Here is a 24,162-nt window from a genome sequence, read left to right on the forward strand (position 1 = left end):
CCTGTGGGTATGATGTGATACTCATTAAGTATAAATGCTTAGGAAAGTTTTTATAAATAATTGGTTCTATTTTAAGTTCTTTAAGATTATCTATATGTCCACGAATAAAACAATTATCTAATGGTAGCTAATAGCAGATTCCTGAGAACCACCTGGACAAAACATCTGGAATTGGAACTTGAAAACTAAGATTTGCAATCTCACAAGAAACAGGAAAGGATATTTTATGGTAATGCCATTGATCAGGGTGCTAGACTTGTTGGAATAAATGTAGAGAATTGAGACCATCCTGCCCTGATCCCTACACCCGACACTGGTGAAATAACCCCTGCTTGAAGAAATCCACTCTGTGTCTTACTCCATTCTTCTGATCGCAGCATTCTTCCTGGGATTAGGAAGAATATACCTTCTATTTTCTATTCTCAGCCCACAAGGAATGATGAACCATATCCATGATTTCACTGAGCTGGTAAATGAAAAACATCTACTCTATAAGGGCATCTCAAGAGGGAGGAAGCATTGAAAGTAGCACTAATACTTAATTTTCAAAAAGTATGCAGGGAGGAAAATAAATAGATGTCTCCACTCTATTGTGTGGAACCAGAATTGGGAGTCAATAAGGAAGGTCCTCGTTCCTGTCTCACTACCAGGATATTGAGGAGACCATGGAACAGACCCGAAGCCTGAACATATATTGCCACTTTGCCAATGGTATTGGTGAGCCCAAGTACATGCCTGTACAATCGTGGGAAATCTTGACCCAGACTCTGGTGGAAGCCCTGGAGAACCACAACGAAGTCAACACAGTGATGGACCTGGTTCTGTTTGAGGATGCCATGCGCCACATGTAAGTGAGCTTCTCTTCCTGCCTTTCCTCAGCTGCTTTTCTGTTCTAGTGGCAGGCATCCCATTTGGCTATTTAAGGACTCTGTGGGAGAGCCAGAAAAGTAGCTACTGCTATTTCCTTGAAGGTCAAGATGACGGAGCAGTAGCTGCAGGCTTCTGCCACTGGCCCTAGGAAAAAACCAGGTGCTAGACTCAGGCAAAACTGTATCTGTCTCCATGCCTGCCAGTTACTGTCCCTGGCCATGATGATAATGACACCAAGAGAAGATCTGCGATCAGAAAAGAGGCACCAGAACAGCTCAAGGTCCCCAACCCTACCCTCATACTGATCAAAGGAAGAGTTTTTGATGTGGCCATGTCCCTGTAGTATGTTGTTTTTAAGTCCTTTGGGTATAGACCAAGGAGAGAGATAGCTGGGTCGAACGGTGGTTCCATTTCCAGATTTCCAAGGAATCTCCATACTGCTTTCCATATTGGCTGCACCAATTTGCAGTCCCACCAGCAGTGTATGAGTGTACCTTTTTCCCACATCCTCGCCAACACTTATTGTTGTTTGAATGCATAATAGCTGCCATTCTGACTGGAGTGAGATGAAATTTTAGAATAGTTTTGATTTGCATTTCTCTAATTGCTAGAGATATTGAACACTTTTTTTCATATATTTGCTGATTGATTATATATACTCTTCTGAGAAGTGTCTGTTCAGTCCTTTAGCCTATTTATTGATTGGGTTTTTTGTTTTTCTGGTGTTAAGGTTTTTGAGTACTTTATATATCATATGCTTTATATATCTATCTGATGTGCTTGTGGTAAAGATTTGCTCCCATTCTATAGGCTTTCTATTCACCTGATTGTTTCTTTTGCTGAGAAGAATCTTTTCATTTTGAGTCCCTCCCATTTATTGATTCTTGGTTTTAATTCTTTCAGTATAGGAGTCTTATTAAGGAAGTTGGGGCCTAATCCAACATGATGGAAATTAGGGCCTACTTTTTCTTCCATTAGACGTAAGGTCTCTGGTTTAATTCCTAGGTCCTTGATCCACTTTGAGTTGAGTTTTGTTCATGGTGACAGACAGGGGCTTAATTTCATTTTGTTGCATATGGATTTCCAATTTTCCCAGCACCATTTGTTGAAGAGTCTGTCTTTTCTCCAAAATATGTTTTTGGTGCCTTTGTCCAGCCACATCAATGTTTATAGCAGCACAACTCACAATAGCTAAATTGTGGAACCAACCCAGATGCCCTTCAGTAGATGAATGGATAGGGAAACTGGTATATATACACAGTGGAATAGAACTCAGCATTAAAAGATAATAAAATCATAGCATTTGCAGGTAAATGGATAGAGTTGGAGAATATCATGCTAAGTGAAGTAAGCCAATCCCCCCCCAAAAAACAAAGGCTGAATGTTTTATTTGATATGAGGATGCTGACTCATAATGGTGATGGAGCGGGGGAGCATGGGAGGAATGGAGAAATTTTAGATAGGGCAAAGGGGAGGGAGGGGAAGGGAGGGGCAAGACGGTAGAAAAAAAGTGGAATAAATTAGACATCATTACCTAAGTACATATATGAAGTCACAAATGGTGAGACTCTATTTTGCATACAACCAGAGAAATGAAAAACTGTGCTTTATATGTATACTATGAATTGAAATGCATTCTGCCATCATATATAAAAAATCAGAATAAATAATTTAATAAAAAAGGAACAGTTTTTTAATGTTATAGGGTTTTTGTTCAAGTGCACACATTTCAAAAATTAATTATTCTTTTAAGTGTTGTTGCTATCCAATGAATGAATGATTGGCAGTAATTGGCAAGCTTTCCAGATAAATTCCACTTACACTACCAGTGCTATCCCCAGAACTGCTCTACATTCCCCAGTCTGAGTTCCATCCACCACACTCCCTGCCCTACCAAATCCTCCCTCTCTGCTTGTGGTTTTCATGAAACAAAATCTGCTTCATCTTCCATTTCTCTGAGTTCATCCTTCTCTGGTGGACCTGAAAAATCAATGGACCCCTGAGTGGAGGAAAGCTGTTTCCTTCCTGGGCCCAGGTACCCCAGAGTCTAGGGAGTTGTAAGTCTCCTCCTTACCCCCTTCCTCACCCCCCCCAGGCATGTTCAAGTCATTTCTCCTTTTGTCCTTCACAAACCACAGCTCTTTCAAAGCACACGGAATCCAGGTTCCATGCTACTTCTCCCCTTGTGATTGTTGACAGGTGACTTCCAGTCGCTCCTCAGTGCTGAGCCATCTCTCTCTCCTCACCCATTGCTTTACTCATTTCTGGCCTCTAGTCCCCCTTCTTTCTGATCCTTGGTCTCCTCCACTCCTATGATCTTTTCTTCCACTTCACTTCAGCCCCTTATATATAGTCCCTGCCCTAGAACATCTACCATCAATGGTGAACTCACCTCTAAAATCTGAATTTCAATTATCCCACTCTCCACCCTGTACCTCCTACCCTTCCACTCACCTGTCTTTTAGTCCACCTCTTCTTAAACTTCATCAAGACTTTGTTTCATGGGCCAACTACCTTCTCAAGCTCCCCCTACCATGTCTTTACTTTCTCCCTCACCTACAATCCTACAATGGATTCCGTCATCCTGGTACAAACTCCCCTACCTCTCCTGTCATTGTACCCACATGGAAAAGCCCCACTTTGGTGAAACCAGTCTGTTACCTTGTTCCACATCTGTCCTCAACCAGCTGTTTTTGGTTGAAGAAGAGTCCCTCACCATGTTTGTGCTAGTCATTTTTTTTTTTTTTTTGCATTGCTATGACAAAATACCTAACGATGACAACTCTCAGGAGAAGAGATTTCTTTTGGATCATGGTTCAGAAGATTCAATCCATGGTCAACTGGTTCCAAGGCAGAAATATCATGGTGGAAGGGTATGGCAAAGGAAAGTGGCTCATCTTGTAGAGGAAGGAGCCAGGGAAAAGACAGACCATTCCAGGACACACTCCCAGTGACTTACTTCCTCCCAGTATCAGCTGACAGAGACCTCACGATTTTATCATTCCCTAAAAGTGTGACCTCTGAATCTTGATGCATTGGTGACTACATTTTAACATATGAGCTTTTAGAAGATACTCCAGATCCAAATCATAACAATATTGACTAGATTTGCTTCAGTGTTGTGGCCACAATATCAAGTAGGCCCTCAATGTTGCTAGAATTCCTCCTCCATGATCTCGAACATTTTGTTCCCTTGTCTTTCCAAGATAATTGCACTATATGTTTTTCCTTTCTCCTCAAACTTCTAATATTTCTCCCCTCTCTTTAATCCCAGGTAACAAACACATCTCTTGATTCACTGAGAATTCTTACACCTGCCTACCTGGGATACCTGTACAGCCCATGTATTTCATAAGCATCTTACCTACAAAATTGTGCCTTCCTTGCTGTTTTAATTAATGAGTTTGGTTCTTACCTGGGGCTGATCCCTTCATACATGTGGATGGGATCCCAACCCTCCTTATCTTCTCAGTGACTTTACTTCTTCCTATAATTATCATCTCTGCCTCTCTATCTCTCCTTCTCCTTTTTCTTCTCTCTCTCCATTTCCCTCTCCCTCCCCTCTTTTCTCTCTCTCCTTTTTCATGTTACCCCATCATTAATTTCTGTATGCACATTAATGTACATACACACCTACCATGTTACCACTTACCCAGGAAATAATAAAATATTCCTTGATCTTCGTATCCCTTCCCATCTACTACCCCTCATTTCTCTCCAGCAAAACTCACCAAAGAAATTATCCATGCTTGTCAGACCTCCTCACCTCTAATTCTCCTCAACCCACTTCTTACCATCTGAACAAAGCAGTTCCCACTGTAATCACCACAGACTCACCTCTTGCTAAGGTCAGTTGACATCGCTCGTATTACTGGACACCCTGTTGCATTTTTTCATGATTTATTATTGTGTCTACTTTCCTGGCATGCATCCATCCATTCATCCAACACATGTTTATGGATTAGACCACCATAATATGGGTGTAGGGGATCTTGGTTTTATTGACTACAGATCCCCAATACCAGGACATTGTCTGGAATCTAGCAGGTGCTCTATAAAACTTTTTAACATATCATATAGGAATAAACCAAGTAGAGGAGAATAAAGGGAAGGGGGAGATGCTGGGAGATGAAGAATCCAATTTCAAATAGAGTGATCCAGAGGCCTTACCAAAAATGCAGTATCTGATATGACACATAAGACATAAAAATTACCATGGGTCAGGTTCACAGTGCTTTGAATATATAAAATTTTTAAAACATTTGTTTTTAAAAAAATTCATGTCCCATTCCTTATAAAAAGACCTAAAGAAGATAAGGCCTATTGTTCTCCCTATATTGTAAATGAGAAGAGAAGTTGCCTGAGGTCACACACCTTATAGATAGGAAGCCAAGTCTCACACCTGTGCAGTCTGGGTCCAGAGTCTGTGCCCTTGGCCTTCACACATGATGTTTTCCCATAAGCTTCTCCCACCCTCCATGAATCCAGTACAGGTTCCTTGGGTACACAGCCTGTCTTGCTCATTGCCGAATCTCTAGTACCTTGGACAGTGCCTAGTACATAGTAGGTATTCAGTAAATAAGGGCTTAAAATGTCTATTGACTAACCCTGTGATGGTGCAGCCAGTATTTTCCCTCCTTTTTAAGAGCTACCAGCACCTCTGTATCAGTTTTGGAGCTGAGGCGAGTCTTTGCCCTTTAAGGGTGAATTTAATTTGGGAGAACAGCTAGTGATTCCCAACATGGGTGATCAAACTGACGGATATTGTTTTTAGGGAAAAAAAAAAATAAGGGCTGGTTATGAGAACTGGCTTTTCTCCTGAGGCTCATAAACAGAGTCTAAAGATCATTTCCAAAGAGAGGCCTGAGCCACTTTTAGTGATGGCAAAACAACTGGGAAAATGAACTGTCTTGAAGGGGCAATGCTGAAGCACAGAGTGTATTTGGATGTATAATTTCCTGTACATTTGTTTTAAAAAAAAATCCATGTCCCATTCCTTTCCCCTTGCCCTGCCCTTCCCTCCTCTCCCTGTGGGCTCATTGACCCCTCTGCGCTGCCCCTACTGGCCACATAACCTTAGACCACAAAAAAAGGGAGGCCAAACAATGCACTGAGAAACATGAATGATAAACAGCAAGATGCCACAGCCTCTAGGTGTCCAAGACTCAGAGCATTTAGGGCTTGCTCCGGGAAAATACCACCCCCTGAGACCTGAGTTGGGAGTGGCACAGGAGAAGAAAATTATCTGTATGTGCTTTCTGAGGAACCTAGGAGTCCTGTGGGGCAGGGGATGCAGAACAAGGTGAGAGTCAGCCTATTTTAATGGTGCAGGACGACCTATGTTCATTGTGACTTCATCTGTCTATTTTCTTCTTGTCACTAGAACATTTTAGTATTTTCTTTTGTTAGATGCCCCGACACCTTCTCCCAATGTTGTTTCTTTCCCTTCTCCTGCTTTAAACCCAGTAACGGTAGGTGTGGGTTCTGGAGGGTGAGTCCCAGGTCTGCCATGAATTGGCTGGGGTGCTTTGGCAAGGACACCTAACTTCCCCAAGCCTCACATTCTTCATCTGGAAATCGAGAATAATAAAAATACCCTCGTGGTAGGGTTGTTGCTGCCTACGGGAAATGCTTCACCCCGAGAAAGCAGTCAATACATATTCATTTTTCTCTTGGTGCTCTTGCTTCCCTTCTCCATAATACCATTGAATTTGTTCTTCTATTGAATTCCTTCATTTTTTTATTTTTATTTTTTTTATTTCTTACATACATGACAATAGTGGAATGCATTACAATCATAATTATCCATTCACAACACCTTCATTATTTCATCAGATTCTCCTTCTGCCTTTTCTTAAAGCCTTCAACTAGATCTTTTCACCCACTTTTGACACCGTCTTCATTCATCTTTTTCTTTGCCTCTTTGTTTTGTTTTGTTTTGTTTTGTTTTGTTTTTTTGCACTCCCACGTGGATTTTTCTGCCTGCTCCTTTTTTTCTTTGAGAATCACTTAGCCATCATTAGCAAAAAAGAACTTCAGATGTACTTCTTTTGTGCCCAAAGTATCTTATTAGTTCTCCAGGGGATTTGTGTGTGTGTGTGTGTGTGTGTGTGTGTGTAGTCTTCAATAAACCAGCCTTCTCCAGCTGTGCTGTGTTGCATCTTCAGCTTTTGTTTTTAATCTCCCAGAAATTCAGTAAAGAGCTTAACATAGACTGGCGGTGGCTGGCTGGCCCAGGAGCTCTTTAGAATATTGATCTTCTTTTTAAATTTTGTAATTTAAATGCAGAACCCTTTGCCCTCCTCGGAGGTTGTTAATGAATAACCAGCTAGAACCTGATGCTGACAACTGCAGACTTAGCCATTCTTCTTTGGAAACTTCATCACTAACGATGTGTTTTTCCATTTAGATATCGAATGACATGAGCAAAACTGAGTTCAGGCCTTCTAGAATACAGCTGGGTGTTGGACATCCCGGAGAACCCAGTTGGAGTCCAAATCTTCCCCCCAAGATTGCCCCTCTCCTCCACGAATCCATTCCCACCTCCCCTTTTCTAAATCAGGAGAGAGAACCTGGATATCTTAGCACCTTTCACAAAGGAGACACAAAGCAAATGACCCCTTGCACATAGCACCATGAATAATTACATACATCGTCCCAAATGTGACACTGAGTTTAAGGCATGGACATGTTCTATTTTACTTCAATAAAATTTTGTTGGATATCTTCAATGTGCCAGCACGGAAATGCATACCAAACAAGTAGGCACACTCTTCAGATGTTGTGAAATGATGATTTAATAAGAGAGCAAGAGAAGTAAAATTCTAGCTGAAAAAGAGTATAAATCTTCTAATTAAATTATTAAAGTGAAAAAGTAAAATCATTAAAAAAAACAGTAAATGCAGGTCAGTAAATAATTCCTAAATACTTAGATGAATGAATTGTAACTACATAAAATTCAGTGAGATATGATTTTAAATTCTGAAAATTTCTGTGCATCCAAAATACCTTAAAGAAAACTAAAAGGTAATAGTGAAAAGTTGGAGGGTAATTCAAAACATACATAAAAGGTCCTTACAAATGTAGAAGCCCACTTAAATTTAAAAGTGGGCAAAGGACATGAACAGAAAATTTACAAAATAAAAAAATATAGAAGGATCAATAAGCATGACAAAGGTTCAATTCCATAAAAAAATTAAAATTAAAACAATAATATTTTTAGCCACTAAATTGGCAAAGATTTATGTACGTGTGTGTGTGTGTGTGTGTGTGTGTGTGTGTGTGTGTCTACTTGCATGCATGCATGTGTGAGGTTGGGCACCAGGCCCCCCTTCATGCAGCTGGTACTGATTGTTGACACACATATACTTGTGCCTGTGCCGTTTCCTTCCCAACAACAAATACAATGAGGACCCACAGTTAGTTTATGCTAATTCTGACCAAGTCATCAGTACATGCAAGAAATTTGCCCTAATAAGAAAATTCATCCCAAAGAAGCTCAGCATGAGCCCTGTGACCTCACACATACTTATTATAACTTGTCAAACCCCACCCACCAAAACTACTTCCCAGCCCTCCCTCCAAACTGATGTCACACACACCTTAAGTCACTGCACCATTACTTAATTTGGGTATAGCATTTCTAATTATAATATCATTAACATAGACAGGAAAATAGGAATGTATTCTGTGAAATTCAATTTCAAATGTATCCCTGTTCTATTTGGCCAAATGCTACCTGAATTCTTATTATCGTTCTCTTTTTGTCCCAAGATCACCAACGCCTACATTCACGGATTTATGTTCTAATTCAGTGAATACAATCCAATAAATCCTCATCCTGCAATACCACAGATTCACCTTTTGATCAGTTTTACCTTAGAAAGGTAAAACTTAGTGCTATCTTCTGGGGGTGGTTTTCTGGAACATATCAAAAGCTACAGAAAGTGTCCTACTGCCTGACTCAGCAATTTTACTCCTAGGAACTTATCCCAAGGAAAAAAATTGAGATCGAAACAAAGAGATTATATTTTATTATTTATAGCTGCACTATGTTGGAGACAATCTAAACATCCAACAGTAGGCTATTACAGATAAGCAACTTATTCTATTTTTATACCAATATAATATTCATGTTTTATACAATATTGTCCCAGCATCAAAAGCAAGATTCAGCAGATTGTTACTGTCAGAGGGAAATAATCAGAGTATAATGCTAAATGAAAAAAAAAATGGTTCAAAACACTACCTTCAGTCTAAAGGGTGAACCCAAACCCAATTTTTAAAAATTGACGAGATATAAATATATTGACTTTTTAGGTGTAATGAATGTATGTATGCATAACTACGTATTTACAAAAAATTTAGATAGTAGGGAAAAGTCCACGAGGCCAGTTAATTATTAATATCAATAATGTTTCTTACTAGATAGCAGCCAATTGTGTATTTTTTCCAGTGTTTTATAGATTTTGTGCAATGCATAGCCATTGTTTTTAAGATGGACATGAAAAGGGAACAGGAGTTCTTTTTATAAATAACGTGCACCCAGGAGTGGGCTTAGAGAAAAGGTTGGCAGCGTCTCCTAGAGAGAGTTTGGAGGGCTTGATGCAGAGTGGCGTTTGAGGAAGGCTTGGAGGGACCAGGGCAGTGGCTTCCTTTGGAGAGGGTGGTCTAAGCCCAGCATGAGACCTGGAATATTTCCCCATGCTGAGGTGGACACTGAGGGCGATGAGAAGAAGCTAAGCCATGAGGGGAAGAATCCAGAAGCCAAAGATGTGGGGGTCTTGCAGGTTGGCAATGAGAATCTGCAAACATTCATTACAAGAGCATCGAGGTCCATCAAGGACTGAAGGAGGCAGAGAGAAACTATGTCAGGCTCTGTTCTTACCGTTCCTGCCTCATGCTCCTCTTCTTTCCTAAGACGAACACACTGTTCTGGTCTTGCCATGTCCCCAAGCCTCCCCTGATATTAATAATAATAATTATTATTATCATTATTATTATTATTATTATTATTTTAGTAATATGTCTTCTACTTTTCTCTTTTTCCTGTTCCATCTTCTTGCCCAAAAGCACAAATAGGGGAGACTAAGTGAAGTGGGATGGGGGGCGGGCAAAGTCAGGCTTAATGGGGAGAAGAGGGAGAGGAATCCTGGGCCCTCCCCATCCCTGTGGCTGACCCCTGCACAGTGCTGCCTGCCTCGCCTGGACTTGTCTCTCCCTGGTTCACTGAAGGCTATGGATTAAAGCAAATCAACAGCAACTTTAGCCCACTTGGGCAAGAAGGCAGAGCCAGGTTTGGGGACATTTTATCAGGTTCCCCATCGCTCAGCCCATGATGCGCTGCTTCCAAGGAAAGTTCCTATTCCCCCTAAGATGGTTATATGCCTCGTACTGGGAAAAGTCTGATCAAAGCAGCAGGCCTCTGCTTCTTCCTCTGTAGCTGCCATATCAATCGCATCTTGGAGTCCCCACGGGGGAATGCTCTGCTGATTGGTGTAGGTGGGAGTGGCAAACAGAGTCTGACAAGGCTCGCGGCTTTCATCAGCTCCTTGGATGTGTTCCAGATCACGCTGCGCAAAGGCTACCAGATCCCTGACTTCAAGGTGAGAAGGCCCCCCAGCGGTGGGGAGTAGGCTCAGCCTCTGTCCAACCACCCACGACTCCTTGTCAACCTTCCTTAGCTCTCTAGTTCCCCTGTCCAGAGTCTCCCTTTAATTGTCCATTTTCTCCTTAGTGTCTGGGTTGGTGACAGGAGGGGCTCTTTTCTTATTAGACTCAGCCTGTGCAAGCAGTGACCTCTCCAAGGTCTGCCTTTGCAAGTCCTCAGCTGCCCTTACGACATCCGTGGGGCCTCAGCTTTTGCCCCAAATCTATATCAAATTCAGCATGCAGCTTGCTAGCTTCCCTAGTACATGCAGGAAGAATCCCAACAGTCTTCCCAAGTTTTATTAAGAAATTCAGATTTTAAAAGATGGATTCAATAATCACTGGCCCCCTCAGGTCCTGCAGTGACATTTTCTGGTTTCAGAGAGCAGCCCTTAGGAGCCATGCATGATGCATGTTCTGGAAAGTGAAGAAAGGACACATACAACCTTCAGAGATCCTTTGTCTCGTCCTCTCACTTTTATGCATGGCCACAACCAAGTCACAATAGAAAGTCATGGTGTAATTTATATCAAGATGCTGCCTTTCCTGTTCCTGGAAGAACTCCAGCCAGCCCTGAGCCACCTGCTCTCATAATATTCCAGCCACTGATGGGAGAGGCACATGCTGGCTTCTGCTCTGAAGCCACAGCTCAGGCTCTTGACACTGGCTGTATCCAAGGTCATGCATCAGGTTCACATTAGGTCTTTCTTCGGTGTTTCAAAAAAAAAAAAAAAGACAAAACAAGACAGCATAGTAATGGGAACTATGCATTTACAGAATGATGTAAGACAGTAGTTCTACACTGAGACTTTGGCTAAATCCCAGAATCACTGGGGATCTTCAAATAATGCCAAAGGCTGCATCCCATCCCCAGCTATTCTGACTCAACTAGCATGAGAAATAGCCTGGGCATAAGGGTTTTTCAAAGCATCCTCCAGATGATTCTAATGAGAATTAAAAAACACTGCCTTAGATCATTTTGTAAAAGCATAAGGTAAGAACCATTGATCTAAAAGGAAGTGTATTATCTTGAATTATTTGGATACCAAGAAAGCTCTGCAATAATGTTACTGAAAGCTCAGTCTTTGCCCCCTACGCCAATCCAATAACAAGGACACAGTTTTGAGAAAAAGGAAAAATAAGTTTTATTGCTTTGCTCCGAAAGGAGAAGCACAGGGGATTCCTGTTCCAGAGGCTGTGATTCTGTCAATCAAGGGAAGCAGGGGGCTTTTAAAGAGGTGTTTAAAGGCTACAGTCCAGTGTTCTCTGTTGGAGATGTAATTCACTTGCTCATTTGGGAGATAGTCATTTCTGAGATCTTCCTGTGCCATCCCCAAAGTCTGGATTACTTCGTTCCTGTGGTGGGGTGTGTGCTCAAGGACAGATAACTCTGTCTAGCATGGGAAGAAAGGTAATCCTGTTTCCCTGAGATTAGAGTGAGAGAGAGAGAGAGAGATTAGGGAGGGGCAGGGAGAGAGGAAGCGAAAGAAACATGTCCATTTTAAAAATAAGTCACAGTGGCTGAGCAGCCAGGGATGTATTCAAAGCACAAAGTGGACCACTGTTATAGTAACAGAATGTAGGAGGCTGTTAGGAAATGATCTCTGACAGGTGATAGGAAAGAGAGCAAGGGTGTCTGGGGCTGTAGCTCAGTGGTAAAGCACTTGCCTCGAATGCGTGAGGCCTCAGCACCACCTAAAGATAAATAAATAAAATAAAGATATTGCATCCATCTACAACTAAAAAAAGCTATTAAAAAGGAAGAAAGAAAAGAGAGCAAAGTACTGAACAATGGCTGAGCTTCGTGAAGTTGATATAGCAAAGGAACCGAGACTGACCATGCTGGGTAAAATTCAGGGCCCAGCATCCTTACCCCAAACTTCATCCATCCATAGTTTTGAACGTATGATTGCCTACAGGTGATTGTCTGTTGCAGGGAAAGTGTATTCCCCAATCTATATTTTTTTTCAACAAAAGTTTTGCTGGAGCTAGTCATAAGAACGCAAGATGCTGCCAACGTGAGATAGCCCCAAGAACAAAATCCTTCTGTCAAGACCAAAAGCAGTTACCTGCCTTCTAGAGCAGGTCATTTGCTTGCATAATAATACAAGTAAAACAGATGAACAGAGAACACCTCCATCCTTCGGAAAGGACCACCTCTCTTGTATCTGCACAAATCAAAAACTACAGGAGCTCATTAAGGAGTCACCATGGTTGTATGAATTAGAGGTCCTCCCTGTGTGGTTTTACTCACCCAACTCCATTGGCACTGAGCCTGGGAGTGAGGCAGATTTTCCCTGCCTCTCAGTGCAAGGTAGCACTTCTCCCTGCCTCCCACTGTCACCTTGCTTTATTTCCAATTAAAATAGATAAGAAAATGGTTCCATTTCTAAAGAGTGGATTGGGGATCTCTTTCAAGAAGGTCCCCTTCTCAGGATTTCTGGTATCAATTTTCCCACAGGTGGACCTGGCTGGCCTGTGTCTGAAAGCTGGGGTGAAGAATCTCAGCACTGTGTTCCTTATGACTGATGCCCAGGTGGCTGATGAGCGGTTCCTGGTGCTCATCAATGATCTCTTGGCATCTGGTAAGAGGTTATTTGCATTCGAGTGTCTCTAATAGAGTCATTCAGAGGTGGAGACATCCACCAAGGTTAGAAAAGATGAGTCATAGAAATGAGGGAGAAAACTGATAACAGTGAAGGACTAGGTCATTAAAGCCCTTCCCAGGTTTGGTGCTGGGCCCACTGTTCTGGCTCTTAGATTCTACTTGCATTGCAAATCAGGCAATAATCTTGAGGCTGTCTTACTGGGACAAGATCTGGTTATGGGAAGAAAAGCAGGTAAGAACCTGGGAATCTGCTTAGTCAGAGAGAAGGTGCTATTTCTTCTCTATAACCATCATGAAGAAGAGCTGGAGGTTAGGTATTGGCAGGAAGAAATACAGAGATAATGTATACCCAACACTGGTACAACTGGAAAAAATTGGGTTGTCAATGTAATTCACCAAAGATTCAGAACCCGCTGGAAGCAGAAACAGATGTAGAATATCTCCACATCATTTTCCTTAGTTCCTGATGACCTTGACAGGAGTTGTCTAGTGCCCTGTGACACTATCTGTGTAAGATAGGACTTCACAGAGAAACTTGACTCTTGCTACTCTATTGTTCTTATTGATTAATGTGTAATTCCCCCAAAATCATATATATATATATATATGTGTGTGTGTGTGTGTGTGTGTGTGTAACAAATTTACATGAGACAATAGAGTACATATGAAAATATAATGCATAAATTAAGCATCTATATAAACATGTATATATTTATATCAATTAAAGGGAGAACATATATTCCTGCCTCTTAAACCAAATGCAGCCTCTGTAAAACCACCTCTTCACCAGGGAAAAGAAAACAGCATTCCAAGATGTTCCTGAACAAAATTTCTTCCTCCAGCTTCCCAGAATTTCAAAAGTCCATTTCTCGACAACTTACCCCCTGGCTCTATTGAACATTCTTTAGTTTATAAAGTCAAAGAAATATGGTCCCAAGGTACATGTGTCCATCATCTGTCCCATGCCGTAAGTAACTTATTTCAGGATAGCTCCTGACAATCTCTAGGAGCTTCACTGCTTCAGAACATAGCCTGCTTCATATTTTGTGGCATTCCTCCTCATGCTCTGTCACTGTCTTTCCATGAAGAGCCACTGGTCACCAGTCCAGACCATGCACTAGCAGGTCTTGTTTCTGAGGAGGGTCTGTGTCCCAGATTCTTTAGCATGCTGGCTCCCCACACTCATTTCTTCCCCAGACTGCTCTGTTTACATTAGCAGACACTTTCCTATCAACTCCTGTGCATTTTCTGGAGTTGCAGGTATAGCTTCCTTATAAGGCTTCCATGTCAGAAAGAATCAAGGTTTGCATAGACGTATTAAGGTGGAGATATAGTTAAGATTAGCACTTTTTTTTCCTAATCTTTTTTTTTTTTTTTTTTTTTGGTGGGGAGAGATTGGGGGTACTGGATATTTCCCTTCCTAAATACTGCCTTTAACATCTCATCACTGTAGTAGTTAACCTACAATATTATCTCACCTTTTATTATTTTATTAAATGAAACAAACAAACAAAAAGGAATCCAATTGGCCTACCACTCTGAAACTATCCTACAGCCTAATTTTTAAAACCGCCTAAGAGAGTAAAAATGTGTTTCCAAAAATGTGTAGCTTTGGAGACGTCAGGCCTGGTGCCAGCCTCGCTCTGTTATTCAGTTGGCACCAATCCAGCCAGATCACCTTCTCCTAAAATAATGCCTGGGACATAGAAGTTGTTAGACTTTTGCCAAATGAAGTTTTAGTCCTCAATTAAGTATCTTTAATTTTTCATTTGGACAACAACTTTTCTCAAGTGCAAATGAATTTCTGAAGCCTTGCCCAGTGAAAACTTAATGAAGTCAGCCTCCTCCAAAGGCTTGGAGTTTCCGCTCACAGTTTCCTTGCAAGGCTTCTATGTCAAAAAGAAGCAAGCTTTGCCTAGACATGTTAAGGAAGAGATATAGTTAAGATTAGCACATTTTTTTTCTCCCAATCATTTTTGAGGGGAGGGGTACTGGATATTGAACCCAGGGGTGCTTACCACTGAGCAACATCTCCAGCCCTTTTTTATTTTTTTATTTTGAGACAGTCTCACTAAGTTGCTTAGGGCCTTGCTAAGTGGCAGAGGCTGGCTTTGAACTTGCAATCTTCCTGCCTCAGCCGTCTGAGTGGCTGGGAGTTAAACAGCCTTCTTTAACTTGACCACTTCAACAGGGAGGATTAGAGCATCTCTTAGTCCTAATTTCCCCTATCAAATAAACAATTTCTGGCAAGATTGTAACTGATTTCCAGGCCAATCAAGGTTGCAGGGACTTCTCAAAATCTCACCATCTTCTTAATTTTTTAATGTGGTTGGGTCATGTAATTACTCCATCCTTGAAAAGCACAATAAAGACTAGGAAAGTATACCTTGGGCTCCCTTGTCCATAACCCACTACTTCATAGTTATCTATAAATCCTTCCAGGTTGGCTATAAAAGCACAGTTAGTGGATGTCAATGATGCACCTCTTACAAGCTGGGTGGCCACCCAGGTTACAAGCAGATGAAGCGTATCTCTGAGCCATGTCCCTTGGATGCCACCATCTTAAATAGGGATCATGCAGATGCTGGTGACATTGTGCATTAAATGTGGACCCTTGCTGGATTTATAAAGCTTAATTCTTGCTATGTCCTTATTGGCCTGTTATGATAGACTCCGAAGAATGTACACCATCAAAGTCATGTATTTAAGGAACCCTTACAAAAGTTGTTCTCTTGTTCCTTGACCCAAGTTTAGCAAGTCCCCATCCTAATTTAGAAGAAGAAAAGAAAATTATCAGGTCAGCATCTCACCCTCTAGTTTTCCAGCCTTCCAGAAAGTTGGTTCATTTATTGCAGTACCCCTGCCCAATGAGCACTAACTGGCTAAGAAACTAGGAAACTATACCTTATATTTGGACCAATATCCTATTGGTATATAGAACAGTCGAGTCCAGGTGTGAGTCTCTTCCTATGCTAACTCTGATAGATTTCATATTTCATTTTACTCTGAAATTTTATGTTTGGAATTTGCTTTCACTTTTCAGAAGTCTTAATTACTTCCTTCCAAAATTAAGATCTCTTTTCCTTGACTTAGGCTAGATCATTTTCCACTTCTTCATTTACCCAACAATCACTTATTAAGCTCCCATGCTCCGGTCACAAGGTCCTATGCTTCTCTGAGAAACAGGTAGCCTCTGTATAGTCTAGGGAAGAGTGTAGAGCCAATTGGGCCCCTTCTCTTCTAAAGTCATAGGCACAGTTCAGTCTCCACCTTTGACTCAGACTGTTCTTTTTATATTTGGACCAATATCCGGTTGGTACATAGAACATGAAAAGATCACCTCCTCTTCTAGGTTGCCGTGTTAGTGTTCTACACATATCACATGAAGATGCAGAGTCTGGAAAGGTTTATAATGAACTTGGCATTAGAGGGTTCTCTTGTGAGCAACTGGTACTGGGCTTCCATAGATGAATGAGCCTTCTATGCTGTTGTATAAGCTGACTTCTGACCCAGTTTATCTGAAAGAAAGAAAAAAACCACAAAACTTGGAAAGTACGCATTGAACCTCTTGAATGTATTCCGTGGACTCATCATGGATCTGATCACAAGCAGTGCAACTTTGAACTCACATCTGATTGGTTCTCCAGATGCAAAAACAGAAATCCCAAGAGGGTGATGCAAAAAAATGCTTAAGTAATCAGCGTTTTGTGTTCCTCTTTGTGGTACCAAAGTCCCATACAGGTTCTTCTCAACTTTGTGTCTCTGTGGATTTCCTTACATGGCTAAATTTTCCTTCACTATATCCAAGGCAAAAACAATGGCCACCAGTTTTTCTCCCTAAACATTTCTGAATCCATATCTTCTCTATCAGAGTGCCTCTGATCTTGTCACCTTTTGATTCACAGACAATCCCCTGGTATTATACTTTAGACAAGGCTTATCAAAAGTACAGTTCCTGTATTAATTCCTAACTTAGTACAGGATAAAACCCAAGCCCCTTTTGTATCAGGAAATGCCTTAACTCTGAAGTAGCATATTATGCTGTTTTCTGACATCCTTATTCATGATGCTCATTTTGAACCTCATTTCCTTCTCTTTCTTGGTCTGGATTCACTCCTACCCATATTAGAAGACATGTCTTAAGTGTTATCTCTCTACTGATCCACTGTCACCCCTATGTAAGTCCCCTCTGTGTTCCTAAAGCAGTTGATATCATCTTTATATTGAAACAAGATTATAAATTCATGAAAGGCAAAGACTATATTGTGTTGGCTAATTTTATTTCGTAAATAATTCAGAGATACAAAAACAGAATGATTAAATACCTATCATCCAGTTTAGGAAGTAAAACAAAGCAGGTAAAACTGTAGCCACCTGCAGAGGCTGTATTTTTTTCTTCTTTCATACCTTCTGTGCTCAGCCCATCTCCTGGCCCATAATTACTATTCAGGAGGCATTCATTCCTTGAACAAAGGTGTGTAATATCAGGAAAATGACGTGCCATCATACATATTACTTACTATCAAGGGACAACAGGTTTTCAGAAGTCTTCTTGCCATGGATAGAGAGGAACAGACATACCAAAATAACTGTCACACTTCTCCCTTGATACCCAGGAAATATTTTTGATTTTTCAAAATGTGGTCAGGTTGAAACTCATAAGCAAGTGTAAGACTGGGGTCATGGAGAATCTAACCCTTAGTTTTACCCTTTTAATCACCACACTTCAGTTAACAGAACTTTGTGAAACTATCAGGGTCTCTTCTCACTCAAGCAGTTATGTCCTCTGAGGAATCTGAAACTAACACAGAGAAGATGAGCATTCATCTGTTTTGCAAAACGTTATTTTAATGACAAAACTATTTTAATGACCACAGAAAACCTGTAAGCACTTGGAGGCAAAAATAGTGTTTCCCAGTTTCAGGCCTCAGGAGGAAAGTTTTCAGATGTCTCAATAGCTTCTGCCTCTGTTCCCATCACAAGTCCCCCCCGGCAGTTCGTCTTCCTGCTTTCGACACGATGTGGCACATCACAGAATAAGTGACAGGAATATTGTCAGGAGAAACTGGAGGAACACATCTGAAAATCAGACTTTGCTAGGAATTCAGAGGCATTTATCTCTAGATATTTCATCTAGCAATCCCTTCTTACAGGTTCTTGGCATCCTGTGACAAACACCACCATCCTATGAGCCTGGAAAATCTCTAAATTAACTACATGCTTTCAGCATCTTGGCTCTGGGTAGCTCAGAAGTGGTGGTCAGCAGACATTTCTTACAAAGCATCAGGAAGTCAATACTTTAGGCTTTGAAAAGCACACATCTCTGTCACACCTACTCCACTCTGACATTGTAGTGCAAAAATCACCCCAGATAATACCTAAGAGTCCAGCTGCACCCAGTGAAGTTATTTATGGACAATAAAAGGTGAACTTCAAATAACATTCATGTGCCATTCAATATATCCAATTATCAAAAATTATAAAAAACATTCTTTGCTTACAGACCATACAAAAAGGAGGTAGAGAGCTACAGTTAGCCTGCCGGCCATCATTTGCCTCCTCAGTATCCTGCATCTTTTTTTTTTTTTTTAAATAAATGATAGCAGAATGCATTACGATTCTTATTACACATATGCAGCACAACTTTTCATATCTCTGGTTGTATACATAGTATATTCACACCAATTTGTGTCTTCATACATGTACTTTGGATAATAATGATCATCACATTCCACCATCATTAATTACCCCCATGCCCCTCCCCCCACCCCTCTGGCCTAACTAGAGTACGTCTATTCCTCCCATGCTCCCCCTCCCTACCCCACTATGAGTCAGCCTCCTTATGTCAGAGAAAATATTAAGGATTTGTTTTTTCATAAGGTGAAGGTACCACTGTTGTAACTGTAGACAGGTAGGGTGTGGCTGAAGGAAGTAGGTCACTTGTGGCATTTCTTTGGGTTTCTCTTTTGTCCCTGGTGAACCAAGCTCTCGCTCTCTCTCCCTCTCCCCTACCCTCTCTCTGCTTCCTGGTTGCCTTTGCTCTCCTCCTCTACACCTTCCACCATGATGCTTTACCTCACCCCAGGCCCACAGCTATGGAGCCAGCCAATCACGGACTGAACCTCTGAAACTGTGAGCCAAAAATAAACTTTTCCTCCTCAAAACTGTTCTTGTCACATCTTTGGATCACAGCAATGAAAAAGCTGATGAAAACACATGATATATAGTGTTTCCAACTTTTTAGCTATGCCACTGCTTCCTTCATTCCTCTCTCCCAATCTCATCTCTTTTATTTAAAGAAACTTATCTCATTCAGGATGAGCCTCTCAACTACCTTTACGCAACACCGTCAGTTTTCGTTTCTTTGTATATTTCTCCCTTTCTCCAATATTACCATTCCACCTCTCCAAGACCAGTCCTTCATACTGAACTAAGAACCTACCCCCTGTAGTTCCTAATTCAATATTTTGTTCTACTCCATCTCTTCTTTAGGAAAAGTCTTGTCTTTCAAATATGACCAGGTCTCTCCCTCAAAAAGAAAACTGTAAATCACCTTTCTCTCACTTGAAATGCAAGTAACAATCCCAGAGTATTTCCCCAGACTGAATTCTTAAATGTATAAAACTCACTCCTTTCCCATTCTCACCACCCATGTTGACTTTTTTCCCTTTGTTTTTCTATAATTTCTTTACAAGATATTTTGGGAGTCAAAATGTAATAAAACAAAAACACCCATGCAATTATGAACAATGTTGCAAAATAAAAACTTGTGCAGTTTGTCAGAGTTGCTTTAAATTGATACTCAAAAACTAGATCACTAGATTGCCTTGTACCTACATTTCAACATAGCTAAATAAAATGTCAAATTATTTTCTAAAGTAGTTATGCAAATTTAGTTTCTGGTGCATGAATACTTGTTTCCTTCCAACCTCACCAATATTTGGTTTATCTGACGTGTTAATTTTTGTCAATAGGAATGAAAGGAAATCTTACTCATTCCTTTTCCCTTTTTTGCTAGTGACACTGAGGATCTTTTTGAGTGTTCTTTGGCCATTCCTGTTCCTCTTCTGTGAGTTGCCTATTTATATAATTGGTCCTTTGGCTCTTGGACTCTTTCTTATAGATTCATAGGATCACATAGAGCATGGAAGGGTGGTGTCTTTGTCTGGTGAATTTGAGGAATGAAATCCATGGACATAAGGGTGAGATCAAAGTAACAGGATTTATTGAAGTAAGAAAGAAAAAAGAGCTCCCAAAGAGGAGAGGCCCCAAGAGAAGGATGCCAACAGGTGTCTATGGTCTAGGTGTTTTTAAAGGTATATCTGATAACCCAGTGCAAGTGATTGGTAGAGTCAGGGATGCCAGCATGGACCGATCAAAACGCTTCAAGTTTTAAGCTTAATAAGCCAATCATAAGTGCATAATTTCAATCCCTTATTTACATAATTAGGGGGACAGCTCCAACCTTGTGGTTTGACACATTAGGGAGAAGAAGACTCTTCAGGTAAGGGTCTACTTTGTGATCAGATGTTGCTAGGGGTAGGGACAAAGGTGACTAAAGAGGGGCTGCTCTGGTTGAAGCTGTGAGGAACAGAATTAGGAATTCTAACTCAGTCCTCCAGACCTGAGGTCTCCCTTCAGGTTGGCATGATGCCCCCTCCCCTCCTTACTTTCTCCAAGGCCCTTATCCTGGCTGTTGATGGAAGACCTATCTCCCTGCCTCAATAGGAGTTCTGTATATGCTTTGGATACTCACCCTTTTCTTATAATATGGGTTGTTAGTATCTTTTCAAAGTCTATGTCTGACCTTTATCATACCAATCTAGTTCTGATGTTATAAAAGTTAATGTTATTTTTTAACGCTTTGTGCTTTTCATGATCTGTTTCAGAAATTTTTTCCTAACCCAATGCCATAAAAATGATTGCCTGTGTTTTAATTTTTTAATTATTATGGTTTTACTTTTCACATTTACATCTTTAATCCACCTTGAATTTATTTTCATAGAGTGATCTAATTGCATTTGCTATACTAATATTGAATTATCTTAGCTTTACTTATTTGTTCTCTATACCTTTACATGCTGATTTTTTTACATCAATTTCCTGTTCATATCTGTGTGTGTTTCTAGGTGGTACACATTCATTGTAATCATTTAGCCCAGTACTAACTTCACATTGCTTCAACAAACGTAGCTTTATAAAGAAATTTGATTTCTGGTATAGCAAATCCCTCCTTCTGGTTATTCCTAAAGAATGTCATTTTTTAAATCAAGTTTTATTATTTTTTTATTTTTTTAGTATCTTTTTCCATATTTTATTGGTGCATTATAATTTTCATAGTAGTGGGATTCATTGTTACATGTTATATATTACCTTTTTACCTCCATTGTTACATAATAATGGGATTCATTGTTACATGCTTATGATATAACAATGTAATTTGGTCTCCATCCTTCCCCAGTATTTCCTCCTGTTGTCCCTCCCCCTAGCCTTTACTCTTTCATGTACATTTTAGAACATGCTTATCAAGGTCAAAACACAAACCCATTTGATTTTTTTATTGGAATTGTATCTTTGTGATAGTAGTACTACCACATCAATCCCCATGAACACTTATTAAGGGTTTCATTTTTTTCCATTCAGTAGTATGATGTGATTTTTACATTAAGATCTTGCACATCATTTTACGTATTTATTAACTGCTTACAATGTTTGCTGGTATTCTAAATGATAACTTTTAAATTGCCTTTTGTTTTTTACTAGAGAACAAAAATGCAATTTAATTTCCAATATTGATTTTGCATCCAGTAAGCTTGGTTTTGAACATTCTTATGAGTTCTGATTATTTATGTGGATATTCTCTTAGGTTTTCTATGTATAAAATTAGATTTGAAACAATAATAGTTTTATTACTTTCTTCACTCTCCTTATACATTTTCCTTCTTTTTTCTCAACTTTGTGCAGTTTAAGACCTCCTATATAATGTTAAACAGAAAACAAGATAGTGATTGTATTTGTCTTGTTCTTGATTTAAAAGGGAATGTTAAATATTTTACTACTAGGATGTTTGTTTTGGGCTGGGGTTGATATCTATTATCAAATTAAGAGAAATATCTTTATTGCTAGGTTTTCCAACAGTGTTTTAGAAATCCTATGTATCTATTTCAGTAGTTACACAGTTTTACTTCCTTAATCTATTAACAGTGAACTATTTCATAGAGTTTTTTTTAGTATTTGCTAACTTCACATTTCCAGGATAAGCTGGACTTAGTCACCATATATTGACTTTTATACAATAGTTAGAATTTCTTAAATTTTTATTTATCGGTGAGATCAAGCATATAATTTTATTCTCATATGCTACCTCATTAATACAGTGTTTTATTTAACTTTCAGAATTTTGCCCATCTGGTAAAAATTGATAATCAGGGTTGTTTCAATGTACATTTCTATTATTATGAGGCTGAGTGTCTGTTCATGTTTGACATCCTAATTTGTATAAGCTTAAAAGTAACTAAGCAGTTTGGATATGCATTTCTATGGTTACAAGTAAGGTTAGACCTCTATTCATATGTCCAAGAGACATTTTCATTTCCTTTACCGTAAACTCCCTTTCCATATTCTTCATTCTATCATTCTATTGATTTTCTGATCTTTTATTTGTAGATAATTTTTTACATATTAAAGAGATTGATCATTTGACGATAATCTAAATTAACATATATTTTCTTAATTTTTCCTCATATTTTTCTTAATTTTTCCTTTGTAGTTGTTGTTATTCTTTGCCTATGGTATTTCAACCATGAATTTTAAAAAAAAATTGTGTTGCCAAATTTATCAAATTTTATGCATCAAATTTATCTTTCTGCTAAAATAAATTAGTTGAGTTATAGTTAGAAAGTCCTTCCCCACTCAGAGGTTATGAGAATATTTTCTTTTTTGTTTTTATGGGGATTTTTTTTTTCCTAATAGTTAAATCAATGACCCATTTAAATTTACCTTATCATACAATGTAAAATAAGAACCCATGATTTTTAGTTCTGTTTCCTTAATACTACATATTGAATTATTAAATAGTTCATCTTTTCCCCATGGATTTTAGGTATCATATTTATTTTATACCAAATTCCATGAAACCACTACTGCTTTCTCCCCCTCCTTTCTTATAGAAAATGATAGTTCACTCTTCTGAAATATAAGGATTTGCAATATATGTTTCTTATGGCTCTTTTCACCCACTATCTTAAAACTAAATAAATCTCCAGATTAATGTTAAGCTCTTTAAGAACAAAATTTCCAGAAGGGCCAACAATACAGTAATTATTAAATAAGTGTTTTACGTGAAAGAAGAAAAGTCTATTGAAATGCTACCAATTGTCAATGCCAGGACAATGCCCTATACCAATGCCAATGCCCTCCTCCTCCCTGCCCCATCCATTGCTAGACACTCCCCTATCCTGGGTCTGGTGCATTCATGGTGTCTCTCCAGCTCACCAGCAAGAGAGGTGGAACCTGGTGTAAACACCAAGACACCCGTGCTCCGAGGCAAGATAACCTCCCATGTCTGATTGCATCATTTAGCAAGATGCCAAAGCTGCCCATCCGCCCTCTGTTTATTCCCAGGAGAGATCCCAGATCTCTACTCAGATGATGAAGTTGAGAACATCATAAACAACGTGCGGAATGAAGTCAGGAGCCAAGGTCTGGTTGACAACAGGGACAACTGCTGGAAGTTCTTCATAGATCGAGTCCGACGACAGCTGAAGGTAAAGAAAGATTGACCCACCGGGTAGACAGGGACCAGAAATGGTTCACGGGAGTCTACTGATATTTTTGGACATGGCCATCCTTACTGATTTTCTTGAGGGTAGGGGTGAGAGCGCAGTGCCCTTGTCAGCCTGAGCACCACTGGAAAGATGACTTTCTCATCTGCTTTATGGACCGTGCCCTCCCTTACATAATGTAGTTCCAGCATTTCTTGATCTCTTGCTAGGAAAGCTGGCTAGTGTGTATGGATGTGGTCTCTGTTAGATGTG

At 39.8% G+C, this 24,162-nt stretch overlaps 1 protein-coding gene across 5 annotated transcripts in view; it reads left to right on the forward strand.

Annotated features, from left to right (window-relative positions):
- Positions 1-24,162, forward strand: part of Dnah9 (dynein axonemal heavy chain 9) — a 334,407-nt gene that overhangs the window by 189,178 nt on the left and 121,067 nt on the right. For all 5 annotated transcript variants that reach the window (XR_007345608.1, XM_048798092.1, XM_015504497.2 and 2 more), the window contains 4 exons: positions 651-847; positions 10,313-10,475; positions 12,980-13,103; positions 23,750-23,892. Coding sequence is in view for 4 of the 5 variants with exons in the window: in XM_048798092.1 (XP_048654049.1) it covers positions 651-847; positions 10,313-10,475; positions 12,980-13,103; positions 23,750-23,892 (627 nt within the window). In the remaining variant the exon portion in view is untranslated. The remainder of the gene's footprint in view (positions 1-650; positions 848-10,312; positions 10,476-12,979; positions 13,104-23,749; positions 23,893-24,162) is intronic.

The sequence above is a fragment of the Marmota marmota genome, unplaced genomic scaffold (assembly GCF_001458135.2).
Source record: "Marmota marmota marmota unplaced genomic scaffold, marMar, whole genome shotgun sequence".
NCBI classification, from domain to species: Eukaryota; Metazoa; Chordata; class Mammalia; order Rodentia; family Sciuridae; genus Marmota; species Marmota marmota.